This window comes from Antechinus flavipes, chromosome 1 (assembly GCF_016432865.1).
Source record: "Antechinus flavipes isolate AdamAnt ecotype Samford, QLD, Australia chromosome 1, AdamAnt_v2, whole genome shotgun sequence".
Lineage (NCBI taxonomy): Eukaryota > Metazoa > Chordata > Mammalia > Dasyuromorphia > Dasyuridae > Antechinus > Antechinus flavipes.
Genome location: NC_067398.1, coordinates 545,454,323 through 545,467,750, shown reverse-complemented (window position 1 = coordinate 545,467,750; position 13,428 = coordinate 545,454,323). Strand labels below are relative to the sequence as shown.

Below are 13,428 nucleotides of genomic sequence, written 5' to 3'. Positions count from 1 at the left end.
CCGATTCCAAGAGTCAAAGGGAGTGGGTTTCACACATGTGGGAAGAGCCTGTGCCATAGCATAGAAAATGGGAATTTTGTGTACAAGGAATAACTACTAGGTTGGACTGCAAAATGCATGTAATTGTAAGAAGACTAAAAAGGCTGAAAGGGTTCAAATTGTGAAGAGATTTAATGCCAAATAGAGGAGTTTATTATAATTAATTCTAAATATAATAGGGAGGCTTGGAGTCTACCAAATGGGGGATGTTACTTGATCAAATTCAGATTTTAGAAAAATCACTGGCAAGGCAATCCAAAGTAAGTTTGGAAGAAAGATTGAAGAGAAAAAGAGAAAAAGTAGAGGCACCAAATATAGATGCTCTTTCATGGAAGATGGCTGAGGAGATGGGATCTACCAAGAGGTTTTTTTTTCCTCCCAAAAGAATGGAGATATTAATGTGGTTTTAAGCAAGAAATCAGAAAATAATGTTTAAGTTACCATGGGTATAATGTTGTGACCAGTCTACTGGAGGTAAGATATGGAACCAGAAATATGTATAGAAGAGTTTGGCTTTGGCCCAAAAAAAGACCATCACACTGGATTATTGATAAAAATGACGAGATAATGCTTTGATTCAAGGAGAGTTCTCAACACATGGTTTTGGTTTTTTTTGGTAAACTATGAGATAAGGGACAGTTACAAGGGAGGCTTGAGGATAGCATATGAATTGTTAAAACTGTCAGACCAGTATGGATTATTCCTTCCCTTCATCAAAATACAAACCAAGCATTTTCACATCTTTCCAGTCCTACTTCTTGTTATGTAGTACAGTTAGAATTACATTTTATTTATCTGTCCCTCATTCCTCATGAAGACAACTTAGAAAATACCCTCATTTCAATGGTCTCTACTGTACTACTCTCTTCCCTAGGGATGACAGTACAATCTCTTATTGGTGCCAGCTGGCTTTTTGTCTAACACTTGCTTTGGGTCTTTGCCCAGAATGTGGAAAACTATTTCACAGTCCCAAGTCCAGGTACTCCACTGCGTGTTGTTCATGAACCAAAGCAAAGGTGACCATGCACACTGAGACTGTTCCCAGTTGGCATCTGTTCTCTTCTACTAAAAAGTTTAACTGTTATCCCTGCTGTTCTTTACCCAAATTGCCTTACAGAGTAGAAACTAGAAATAACTGATGTGAAGAGTAGGATTTAAAAAAAACCAGAGAGTAGAGAAGAGTAAAAGCAGTGCCCAGTTGATGTATTTGTAGCTGATACAGTGAAAAACTGCTGGACTTCCCCAGAACGATTAGGATTATTGGAGGCAGGAGGTTGGGATTTGGTGATGGATAAAGTCAAATGAAAAAGAGATTCAACAACACAAGTGTAGAATTGAACTGGCTTAGAAGAGGTTAAATCTGGTTAGAGAGAAGAGTGAAACCAAAGTATGAATGATATTGGCAAAGTATTAAAGAGTAGAGACTGCTAGTTGTGGGGAAAATGAATACATTTGGGAGAACATTACAGGAAGAAATGTAATGATTATGATCAGATAAAGTAACCGCACACTTCTCAAGCCTTCAAGTACAACACCTTTGGGGGGAAGGGAATTGTATTAAAAGATTTCATAAACAAACTATTAAATTACACTAAGAGCTACAACTCTCAAGGAATTATTACTTTATATAAAAAATTGTAAAACCATAGATATGATGAAACCTGTGTTATTACTCTAGCAAACAAATCCCTGATTAATCAAACAGACCCCTTTCATTTCAAATGATTAAAAAAATCTTCCTAAAATGTAACCTAATTACAATAAACTAAATAACATTTTCTGGATTATTATTTTATATATTATCATTGTAAACAGAGAAGACTGAGAGTGATTTGAATCCATATTAGTTCCTGAAAGTAAACTTTGTTGTGGAACATTAACTTCTAAGAGTTAAAATAGTATTGCAACTTTTTCCTAAAAGTAGAAAAAATGTCAAATAATTAAGGGTTTTGATGAGGTTTTTTTTTTTTTAAGGCTTGTTTTTTTTTAATCTTTGCTAATCCTCACAATTAGTTTCCCAAAAGATAACAGGATATAAAAATCAAATACAAAAGACCAAATATAACATTCAGTACTCACAATTTTAATTTTTTTCAATGACAAGTTTTACAGGAAAAAAATGAAATTTTATTTTAAAATCAGAAGTCAATTTTGGGATCTGCTTTAAAGTTAGTTTAAAGTAGCTTATTCCAGTCATCTGAATTAATAAGCATACTCTAACATTCTAATAACTGTCATCCAAGGAAAAAAGTAAAATATAACTTCCTATTAAAAGGAAACACAAGTGCCAGTATGCCACATGGAAAACACTATTCAAACTCAACATTTCAGTAATTTACACTGTCCTTTGATACAAAGACAATGAAATGCTTCTTCTTCAAATGCTTCAAAGGTCAAATGTTTCCCTTTAACAAATCAAAATTGTTTCAGAATTAGATACAAGTTCATCTGGCAAAATGATTTAGGATATGGTCTATATAAAATATAAAACAAAATGTGTTATTTTAGTCTCGTAAAGAATCACATGCAGGAGAAATGAATCCTTCTGTTGTGATCAACTAACATCTTGATTGGCCAAAAAGTTATACTCCAACAGCCCTGATGTGACATATCAATCCATTAATGTAAAAATAAATGCACTACTGGCTTCTTTGAGCAATACTTTTAGTCACAGGGGTCTGCTGCTGACAAATACTAGGTAACTACATTATCTTCATTTGGCATTTGTTTTAACTTCTACATCATTACTACAGAAGCAGTCTGTTTCCTGTGAATAGTAATGTATTTTATGTGGGCAAAAATCAGTTAAATGAAACTGAGTTCAAGTTTATGATGAGCTGGACATGGTTATATTCTTCTGAGCTTTTCTCCAAAGTTTCTGAAGCAGTTTTGATTTATATATATATATGCTAAAGTTAATCCTTGAAATATAAAACGCATTTGCTGTCATATTGTAAAGCTAGCTACAGGCAGATTATGCTTCCTAAGCAAAACAGGACTAAGTGGAAAAGAATGAGTAAATTAACTACTCCTCCAGTATTATCTTCATAACGTCCACTTCCACTGCTCCATCATAGCCTTCTGGCAAAACACTGACACTTCATGTTATAATTCTAAAGATACATAGATTTAAAAATTGATTTGCACAAAGAAATATGAAAACCTTATATACAACAAATCTGTTTTTTTAAAAGTACAAAAATAACATCTATGCCAATTGTTTTATCATGCTAATAATTTGCAGTATATGTTAGATAGTTCAGATTTAGTCACCCAAATATTTATAGCATGTATATTGTATATCCTGAATATAATGAACACACTACTCTAAGTTTAGATTATTAGACAGAATGTGTATTCAAAATATTTTCTATACCAAATACTGCAATAACTCAAACTCTGCATATATAAGATGCTAATAGTTACAACTTTTGTTCTACTTGATTATTAAAAGTATTTCATTAGCAAGCTATGAATATTAAGCACACTAAAAGCTACAACAGTCCAAGAGTCCATTACCTTATATAAAGAAATCCAAAATGTACAAAATACACAACTATAAAAAAAAAAAGCAGGGAACATTCATTGCCATGCAAAAATCTTAACTAAAAAAACTGCATAGAAATGCAATTTAAAATGGTGAACTCAAACAAATTTTTACATAACACTTATGACACAAAGTCAGCAGTCAATTCTGCTTAACACAATGCTTAACCAACAAAGATTTAGAAAAAGAAATACATTCTTTTTGCTGGTGTTTATCAGATCTTTGAATTCACGGGAACAATCCAAATCAGCAGCCTTTATAAATGATCTCTGTCTCATGAAATTAACTGAAATGAAAAAAAAAAACATATATATCAGAACATTGTTTTAACTTCCTTTCTTAGATGTCCGTGAGTGTGAGTGTGAGAGTGTGTGTGTGTGTGTGTGTGTGTGTGTGTGTGTGTGTAAGAGAGAGAAATACACAGACTAACAGGGTGGAAGAGCGAGGGTCTGAGAGAGTTGGGCGATGGGGAGAGAGTCTGTGTATACCTTAGGCATAAAGAGAAGAGAGAAATGTGTAACTATATCACGAAAGAGGGAAACACTGTGTTCTAAGAATTCAGGGAATATTTGCCTTGGTAAATAAAAAACAAAAACAAAAACAAAATACATCTACTCAATATTAAAGAGAACTCTTAATGGCAAGCATGTAATGTCATTTTCTTAACCTATTCAAGATTCTTTCTTGTCTCAAGAAAGTATTTATGTAATTAGAGACAAAAATCCCCATAATGATAAAATAGCAAGTGTTTGAAATGACAATAGGAGTATTAACCAAGAAGTCCTCTGAGTTGTAGTTCTACTTGTCACACGGTTTCTATTAGTCCCCTCATTTGTCAAATGGTGATGTTAGCAGTTTGCTTAGCTCACAGGATTAATGGGGATGAAATAGGACTGAGAAAGTACTTTGAGAAAAATTAAAGGAGGCTTCATATTCTATTTATATAAAACAAAATCAGCAGAAATGAAAATCTTTACCTCTTTAACAGTCTTTTTAATGAAATCTTTTCTTTCAGACAAATCATAAGCAGGATAGTTTTCATATACCTATAGAAAACAACACATGAAAAAGAATGAAAGATCATCATTAAATACTTTTTCTGAACCATCATGTAAGAGACTGGTAAATCACCAGATATGAATAAAATTATGAGTTTGTATTTATATTAATATTTAACAATATGTGTTAAAACATTAATATTTAATAATAAATTAATATTTAACAATAACCTAAAGAGTTTTTACTATATATATTCAATATTTCAGATTATCACTATCTTATTTCCTATTATAAATGCCTTTTTCTATTATGTCATAAATAGAAACCAACTTCGTAAAAAATTTACAGGACATATTTTGTCAATAAAAAGTATATTTATTAGGGCAGCTATGTGGTGCAGGGGATAGAGTACCAGCCCTTAAGTCAGGAGGACTTGAGTTCAAATGTGGCCTTAATACTTCCTAGTTGTGTGACCTTGGGCAAGTCACTTAACCCCAATTGCCTCAGGGGGAAATAGTTTATTTTTCTCGATGAAACATAAATATGAAAATGCATTAATCTCAACATAATTATAATTTACTGTCTTAAGGGGTCTGGGTAGCTAAAGTATTAAGAATTTTTTCAGCATAAGGCTGAACATGATTTCAGCATTGACAGTCGCAAATCAGACATGATGGAAACACATGAACAACAATAAAAATAGTTTGCAATGTAAAATAAAATAACATTTTAATACAGAGTAACTAGTGTTACCAGGCAATAAAAAGTATTTCCCACAAGTGAATTTATCAGAAAACAGGAGCTTACTCTTAAAGTATAAATACAATTTTTATCACTTTAAATAAAGATCTTTTCTAAAATAAATTATCATTCGGTTGTGTCTTGACTTCTTGTGATCCCATCTGGAGTTTTCTTGGCAAAGATACTAAAGTACTTTGCTACTTCTTTCTTAGCTCATTTCACAGAAGAGATTAACTAATTTGCTCAGGGTCAAAGAGCTAGTAACTGTTGGAAGCTAAAAGTTGAACTCCTTTTTCTGACTTCAGTGCTAGAATTCTATTTATTGCACTCCTTAGCTTTCCATAAAACAGATTACAGGCTTAAGAAAGAAAGAAACCAACAATGTAGTATACTATAGAACAATGGATTCAAAGAGAGGACTTGGGACCACCTTTCTAAATCTAATTAGTTATGTGAAGTTGGACAAACCACCTATCTCTTTTAAATGAGGAATTTAGAACCGATTACCTCTTTTTTTTGAGACCTAAAATAAACAACTCTTTTAAGAGTATATGCTGTGTACACATATATTGTATTTAACTTATGCTTGAATATATTTAACATGTATTGGTCAACCTTCCATCTGGGGGAAGGAGTGGGGGGAAGGAAGGAAAAAGTTTTTGCAACTGTCAATGCTGAAAAATTATCTATGCATATATCTTGTAAATAAAAAGCTATATTTAAAAAAAATAGTATATGCTGAATATAACCTTTTCTTGATGATCCATGAACATTAATTATTATTACATACTCCATCTGCCCTTAATTTCTGAATCTTTCTTTTGCTTGAATGATTTTAAAAGTGTATGCTTTTAAAAATCTCCCTACTGTGAAATAATCATTTCTTGTTTTTAGTTAATCTAAAAAAAGGAACGTTGATATAGTACAAAGTGCTTTGGATGTATAATCAGAATACTGGCTACATATAACAATGGGTATTTATTTACTGGTCTTTCATGGTCAATATCACGAGAAGATGATAATCTCATCTATAAGATAAGGTGAATTAGATGATTTTTAATGCTCTTTCTGGTTCTAAATCTGCTTTTATAAACTTGCCATTAAAAGAGCCTTGTCCTTTTGTGAGTTGCTTCTTCTAATCTACTGTGAATGAATGAGCACTTATTAAGCTGTGTGGTCAAAATCTCTGTGTTTTGCACAATCGGGCTTGTTCTTTGTTACTGTGATAACTGTGACTACTGTGTGCCAGGTACTGAGCAAACCAGTGTAAATGGAAGAATTTTAGCCTGAAAGAAGATGCAACATCAGCCTCTTGCAGCAGGGAATATGTGATCTAATTCTAGAAGGAAAAAATTGAGGTAAGGGACATCCATTCTGGATGGATGGTTGATGGCAAATCTTGCAGAGGAAACCCTAAGTAAGCCACTGTAACTGGACTGTAGGGTATGTGAAAGAAATAAAGTAGAAAAGAACATAGGAAACCTTACATAGAACCTGAGGACAACAATATTGTGAAAATGTGGATGAGATTAAAAAGAGAAAGACAAAATCACAAATGACATTATACCAAAGCTGGAGAATATATCAACAATGCTTCCCCTTAAAGGATCACAAACAGAGACTAAGATAATATGCAACAACAGGCAAGGGATGGTTCTTCAACTATCCAAACCTCAAGTCCAACTATACAAAAAGGAAAGAAGCCAATAAATTGACTTGCTGACAATTTTACTTCAAGAAATAGATGAAATAATGAAGGCAGAGGTGTTATTTTAGACTCGAGGGACAGGTTGTAGGAGTAGAAGTTGTGGGAATCTCAAAAAAAAGTGATCCTAAAAGCCTGACGCTGGTAATACTGAAAGAACAAAATACAACATAGATAAGTACCAGATGGAGACTTAAAAAATAAAAAGTTTATTTCATGGACTTTTGAGGAAGAGTTCTGAGTTCATAAAAAACAACCAAAAAGGTATTAATTATATTCTGTGACAGAAGACTCTCAAACAAAATTCTAACTATTAATTGAAAAAGAGGAAGATATCCAAGACCACCAAAGTAATATCAAAGAAAAATCTCTTATGAACTTAAGATTTCAAAAGCAAATGTGTAAAGGAGGAAAGGATGGATAAATTACCAAAAATGAATAGAGAAAGGGTTGCATGAATCCATACAATTAAGTTTAAGACTGTAAATCCAGATGACTGTATTGGTTAAAAAACTCTGCCTTTTTCTTTTTTTGAGTTTATCCTCAAATCTTGCCCAGGATGAAGTATAGCAGCCACTCATATGGATCCATTTCCTTGACTCCATTTCCAAAGTGGGCCCTCTTGTGTATTCTTAAATAGCCTGATAGTTCCTTATTTCTGGAGTCATACCATTTTGGGTCTGCACATTAAATTGTGAGCTCCTTCAGGGTGGATCTTTTGATTTTTTTGTATCTTCAGTCTTAGATTATATAATCCCTGGCATATAATATGTGCTTAATTTACTGATAGATTAACATTGCAAATACTGGATCAACTTCAGTCTACTGCAGCTAGGATTTCTGATCTCAAGGGATCCCAGGTGGCAAGGATTACAGGCATTTGTCATCAGTCAGCAAAAAAACCCAAACCAAAATCCCTATCCTTCAAAACATTGAGTGATAAACCTGGAAAGAGCTTTCTAAAATTTATAATATCCTAGTCAATGTGTTGAGCAGATCACATTAGGAAGACTACATTTATTTCTTCTAAGCAATATATAAAAGTGAAATTTCATGAACAGGTTAAATGAAATTTAAATAAAGTATTGGGTTTAATGTTTATTCTGGAGAATAAAATTCTTCTAGAGTAGGGAAGAATTATGGCTTGAATATTGACTGTTGGCTGGTAAACACGAGTAGATTCATTCTCTTGATTTCCAGAGGACAAAACTGGAGTAAATAGAAGCTACAAGGAGGATTGATATTTTTTTTTCCTCTCTAACAATTAAACATACCACAAAATGCTCTCTGAAAGTAGTGCTCTCCTTATCAACAGAAGTTTAGAAAGAGAAGCAAGATGACTAAGTCTAATTTATTTTACAAGCCATACTTTTACTGGAAAGCAACTTGGACTAGATGAACTCTAGTTTTTAAGATTAAGATTCTATACAACCTCAAATATAAGACATTTTATTCAAAAAATCAAGTTCAGTGGCACATTATACTACCACAGTCTGAAACAGTCATTTTCCCCATCATATAGTGAGGCAACTATATTTAGATGAGCAATACAGATAAAAGTACAAGCTCTCTATGCTAAAACAATTTATATGATAAAACTTTCAATTATACAAAATGTACCTTTCAATTATACAAAATTGATTAAGAAACAAGAGTGGCACATCAGTAGAATCGATTAGGTACACAATATATGGAAGTAAAGGACCATACAATTTAGTGTCTGATAAAATCAAAGCTCTAAGCTTTTGGGGCAAGAATTCCTATGTGATAAAAATTACTACAAAACCTGGAAAGCAGTTTGGTAGAAACTGAGCATAGTTCAACGTCTCACACAATATACCAAAATCAACTCAAAATAGGTACATGATTTAGTTATAAAGGGTGAATATCACAGGGAAACATGAAAATATTTACTTGTCAGAGCTAAATATAAAGGAAGAGTTCATGACCAAGAGAGAGAGAATTACCAGAAATTAAATGGCTAATTTTGGTTACATGAAGAAATATAGCCAAAATTAAAAGGAAAGGAAGAAAATAAGGAAAAAATTTTATAGCAGATTTATCTGAAAAAGGCCTCATTTCTCAAACCAAGACATTCCTCAAAAAGAAATGAACAGTTTTTAGAAGAAATCAAAACTGTCAACAGTCACATGAAAAAAAAAAAACACTCATTACTGATTAAAAAAATAACAGGGACACTAATCCATTACTGGTAGAGTAGTGAACTGGTTCAGTCATTCTGGAGAACAATTTGGAACAAAAGAATTTGTTCCTAAAGGATTATAAAACTATGCATACCCTTTAACCCATTAATATTATTAGACAGGTATCCAAAAAAGATCAAGGAAAAGGGAAAAGGACATACATGTACAAAGATATTTGTAACAGGTTTTTTTGTGTTGTCAAAAAACTGGTCATTGAGGGGATGATCACCAATTAGGGAATGGTTGAACAAGTTGAGGAATATGGTTGTGATGGAATACAATTTACAATAAGAAATGACAAACAAGATGATTTCAGAAAAATGTAGGAAAACTAATATGAACTGATGCAAAATGAAGTCAACAAACCAGGAAAACATTGTATACACAGTAACAGTGATATTGTAATGGTGATCTGAACTGAACTACTAATGAACTTAGCTACTCTAATTAATACAATAATCCAAGATTCATTATGTAAAAATGCTACCCACCTCAGAAAAGGAATCGATGCAAACTCACTCGAGTGAAGACAGAAGCATACTTTTAAAAAATCTCCTTTATTGCTTTTACCTTTTTGGAGGACTAGCAGAGGAAGCAACATGGAAATGTTTTGCATGATTTTACTTATCTTGCCTTATCAAGTGGCAAAGTATGGATTGAAGGAAGAGAATTTGGAACTCAAGAATTTTTAAAATTAATATAAATAAAAAATTATATAGAAATATTAAGAACAGATGAAACTTTGTATAATTGTTTCAAATGGCATAATACAGATTGAAAGTAAAGAAAAAAGGTCTTTAAAGGATTTTTAAAATTAAACCAGTAAATAGTTAAAAAAAATATAGATAAGACAGATAGATAGATAGATAGATAGATAGATAGATAGATAGATACACATACCTCTTTGCAAATCTGTTTCATTGTGACTTCTTCCAAGTTAGCATTGGCCAGAAGTTTCTTTACAGTCTCTTTTAGTTCTTCATCTGTAGGCGGTTTTTTCAGTTTCTTAATTAAAGGCTCATCATCTGAACTATCTTCAGACTCGCTTTCTAAATTTAAAAAAGATTTTGGTATAAGAATTCAAAAAGATTTTCTTAGCTATAAACAAGTATTGGGCTCTTAAATGTTTGCATTCATATAATTCTCCATCAATTTCACCAATCACCATATAATAGATGGTGAAACTATTTTTTTAATTTTGTTGTTTAAGCAAATCTTTAATAGTTACAAAATTGTCAACATGAGCCTTTTCAATATTCTTAAAGGTTCATCAAGACACACTTCAATTTATTTTCTAGATCGCAATTCTCCCTCATTAATATGTAATATATTTTCTACATGTCAAACTTTCCTCCACAGTAACCATTAAGCTAATTTTAAATTGAAGTCATTACTGCTACACAAAACAAAGATAATGACAACAACAAACTGTTTTTGTTTGTTTTTTTACCTTTTTTGGAATTATTTTGATTTTTCTTCGTGGTACTGCTATCCGCCTTCTTGACATTGGCACTTTTAACAGATTTTTTGCTTTTCGAAGGAGTTTTTTGTTTAGGTTTTTCTTTTTTAGATGTCTTTTTTGGTGGCTATTGAAAGAATAAAGAGACATGGATTAAATTCATAGTTTTTACTCCTCTATCTAACAATTAAAATTGTTAAGGACCAATAACCTTTAGACTAAACACAAATATTTAATAATTATTCATTCCTCTGCAGTACAGGCCTGGTAAACTATAATCTCTGTCACAAGTTTATAAAACTCTTTAAGTTCCCTGATTCCTAAACCCTCACCTACATTCTCAGAGGATATCCACTAATAGTTGGTAACTAAAAACTAACAATGAGGATCTTGAAATGGGCAAGGAATTATGTTGTGTGTGTGTGTGTGTGTTTGGATTTCTTTATTAAATAAATTGCTTAATTTGTGAGAAAATTAATGTAAATTCAGCAAGCACTTCATTTATTAGGCATAAGAAAGGGGCATTTAAAAAGTTAGAACTAAAACTTATTTACCAAAAGAGACAGGGGCAAATTTTGAATCAACATAGGATTTAAATTTTATGAAAATGAATTTTCTAGGAAACTTCAAATTTACTTTTCTAATGGTCAAATTCTTTTTGATAGGTCTCTTTATAAGATCATGATTCTTGCTTTCTTAAAGACTATACTGAACACAATTATTTCTAATAATCTAGTGTCATTACTATCGACAAATCAATTATCATTCTTATAATCTGCTTTGATATGTCTATTTATCCAGTGCACTAAATATATCCAGATTTTTAATGCTTTTATATTTACTTTAATATTTTTCTTCCTTTTCCATTACTATTATTGGTCATGGCCTATCTCTATGAGGTTCTTCCCTTCTCCCTATTTTGATGGGGTAGGAAACAATATAATCAAACTTGTTAAGACTTATTATGTAAAAGCAAGAAGAAAAAATGTTTAAGTGGCTGAGTATATTATTTGTTTGGTTCCTAACAAGCCTTTTTTTGGGCTAGTTCTTGTTTAATTACTTTCTAGGAGGTTGAAATTTCTGAATGAGCATTCTCAAGTGAGATTTCAATAGGGATATATTTTATCTTGATGCTTTTTCAAGATGTAGTTTCAAAATTAAGTATTAATGCTTACTCTGTACCTAATATCTGTCTTGGGTACTGAATGGAATACAAAGAAAATGCCAAGTTCTCTGCTCTGTATATGACATGTAATATGCTATCTTACAAAATCTCAAATACTCATCAAAGGAAAACTATAAATTCAGCTTAACAGGCAGTATTATTAATATGTACAGCTGTTAACTTTATAGATTTCACATAGAAAAAGATACATTGGGTGTAGATGATAGTATTAAGAAAATTAATCTCCACAAATCCAATGACACTAAAGAATGTTCTAGAAAATTTGAGATGAAATTATATTTTTATTAGACTGTAATACTGACTAGGGAAATTCATAATAGTTAATATAGATGTATATTATAAAAATTAAAATTTCCAAGATAAGTATGAATTTACACAAAGACAGAGATAAGTCAATGTCTTTTATTGATAGTATAGGATTTCAGTTGGGAATGAAGTAGTGTGTAAGAATTTGCTAAAATTCAACTGTTCAGTAGATAATAGTATAGGGCTTTTTCAACCTTTAAAAAAATAAAACCTTTAAGCACAGTTTTATCTTCTGCTATATTATTACTATGAATGTATATTATATGACAAAGTTTAGGCTTTATCAAAAAAATTTTTTTTAAATAACTGAAATTCTTAAGAGATTTGGTTTAGAAACTTTAAAAAAAAGCTAATATTTCAAGGAGGATTGAAAGTTATAAATACTTCACTGTGAATTTAATATAAATTCATTTGTTTTCCTAACCCTTCCCTAGCTGAGATCAAAACAGGAATTCTAATTATAAGCATAATAGAGGAAAGTAAGGTCATTATGAAACACAAATAACTCAGAAAGGGTTAAATTGAGCATATTGTTATGAGAGTCATATTACTTTAGGGAGATATGGTCTATGTAGTATATATTGGGAGATGATATGAGGTAAGGGAAAATGGCAGTTTTAAGAACAAGAGGAAGAAAAAAACACTTGTCATAGAGCTTCTGTGTTCAAGTTTTGACTCTACTACTACTACTTATTATCTGTATGACTAACAATGAGTGTGTCAATCTCATTATCAAGTATACCACCAAGGTTAAGTGAGTTTATCCACAGCATTCAAAACTTCACCATTTAGTGTAAATGATGGTGGGCTTGTGCTTTCTTGGTGTTAACTGTTAGGCCAAAATTAGCACAAGCTGCAGAGAATTGATCCATACTTTGTTGCATCTGTGTTTTGGTGGCTGCACTGAGTGCACAATCACCTGCAAACAAAAAAATCATGCACCAATATTCCCTTCACTTTAATTTTGGCTTATAGTCTTTTCAATGTGAAAAAATTTACCATCAATGTGGTAGTTGACTTTGTTTCCATGTATGTCCTTATTGAAGGCATTTGATAACATAGTTGAATACATCATGCTAAAAAGCATGGGAACAAGCACATAGCTTTGTTTCATTCCACTGGTGACTGGAAAACCTTGAGAGCATTACCCATTGTCAGACTGACACACATACTGCCAGAGATAACTCAGTTTTGGGGAGGCTTTGAAGGAAAAATGTGAGAGAGAGATATTAGACTTGACTA

At 31.8% G+C, this 13,428-nt stretch overlaps 1 protein-coding gene across 1 annotated transcript in view; it reads right to left on the bottom strand.

Annotated features, from left to right (window-relative positions):
* Window positions 1–2,101: 2,101 nt before the first annotated feature.
* Window positions 2,102–13,428, bottom strand: part of DEK (DEK proto-oncogene) — a 29,434-nt gene continuing 18,107 nt past the window's right edge. Inside the window, exons 8-11 of the mRNA XM_051970628.1 lie at window positions 10,686–10,821; window positions 10,136–10,284; window positions 4,564–4,632; window positions 2,102–3,872 (exon numbers count right to left, since the gene is read on the bottom strand). Of these exons, the coding sequence (XP_051826588.1) occupies window positions 3,861–3,872; window positions 4,564–4,632; window positions 10,136–10,284; window positions 10,686–10,821 (366 nt within the window). The 3' untranslated portion in view covers window positions 2,102–3,860. The remainder of the gene's footprint in view (window positions 3,873–4,563; window positions 4,633–10,135; window positions 10,285–10,685; window positions 10,822–13,428) is intronic.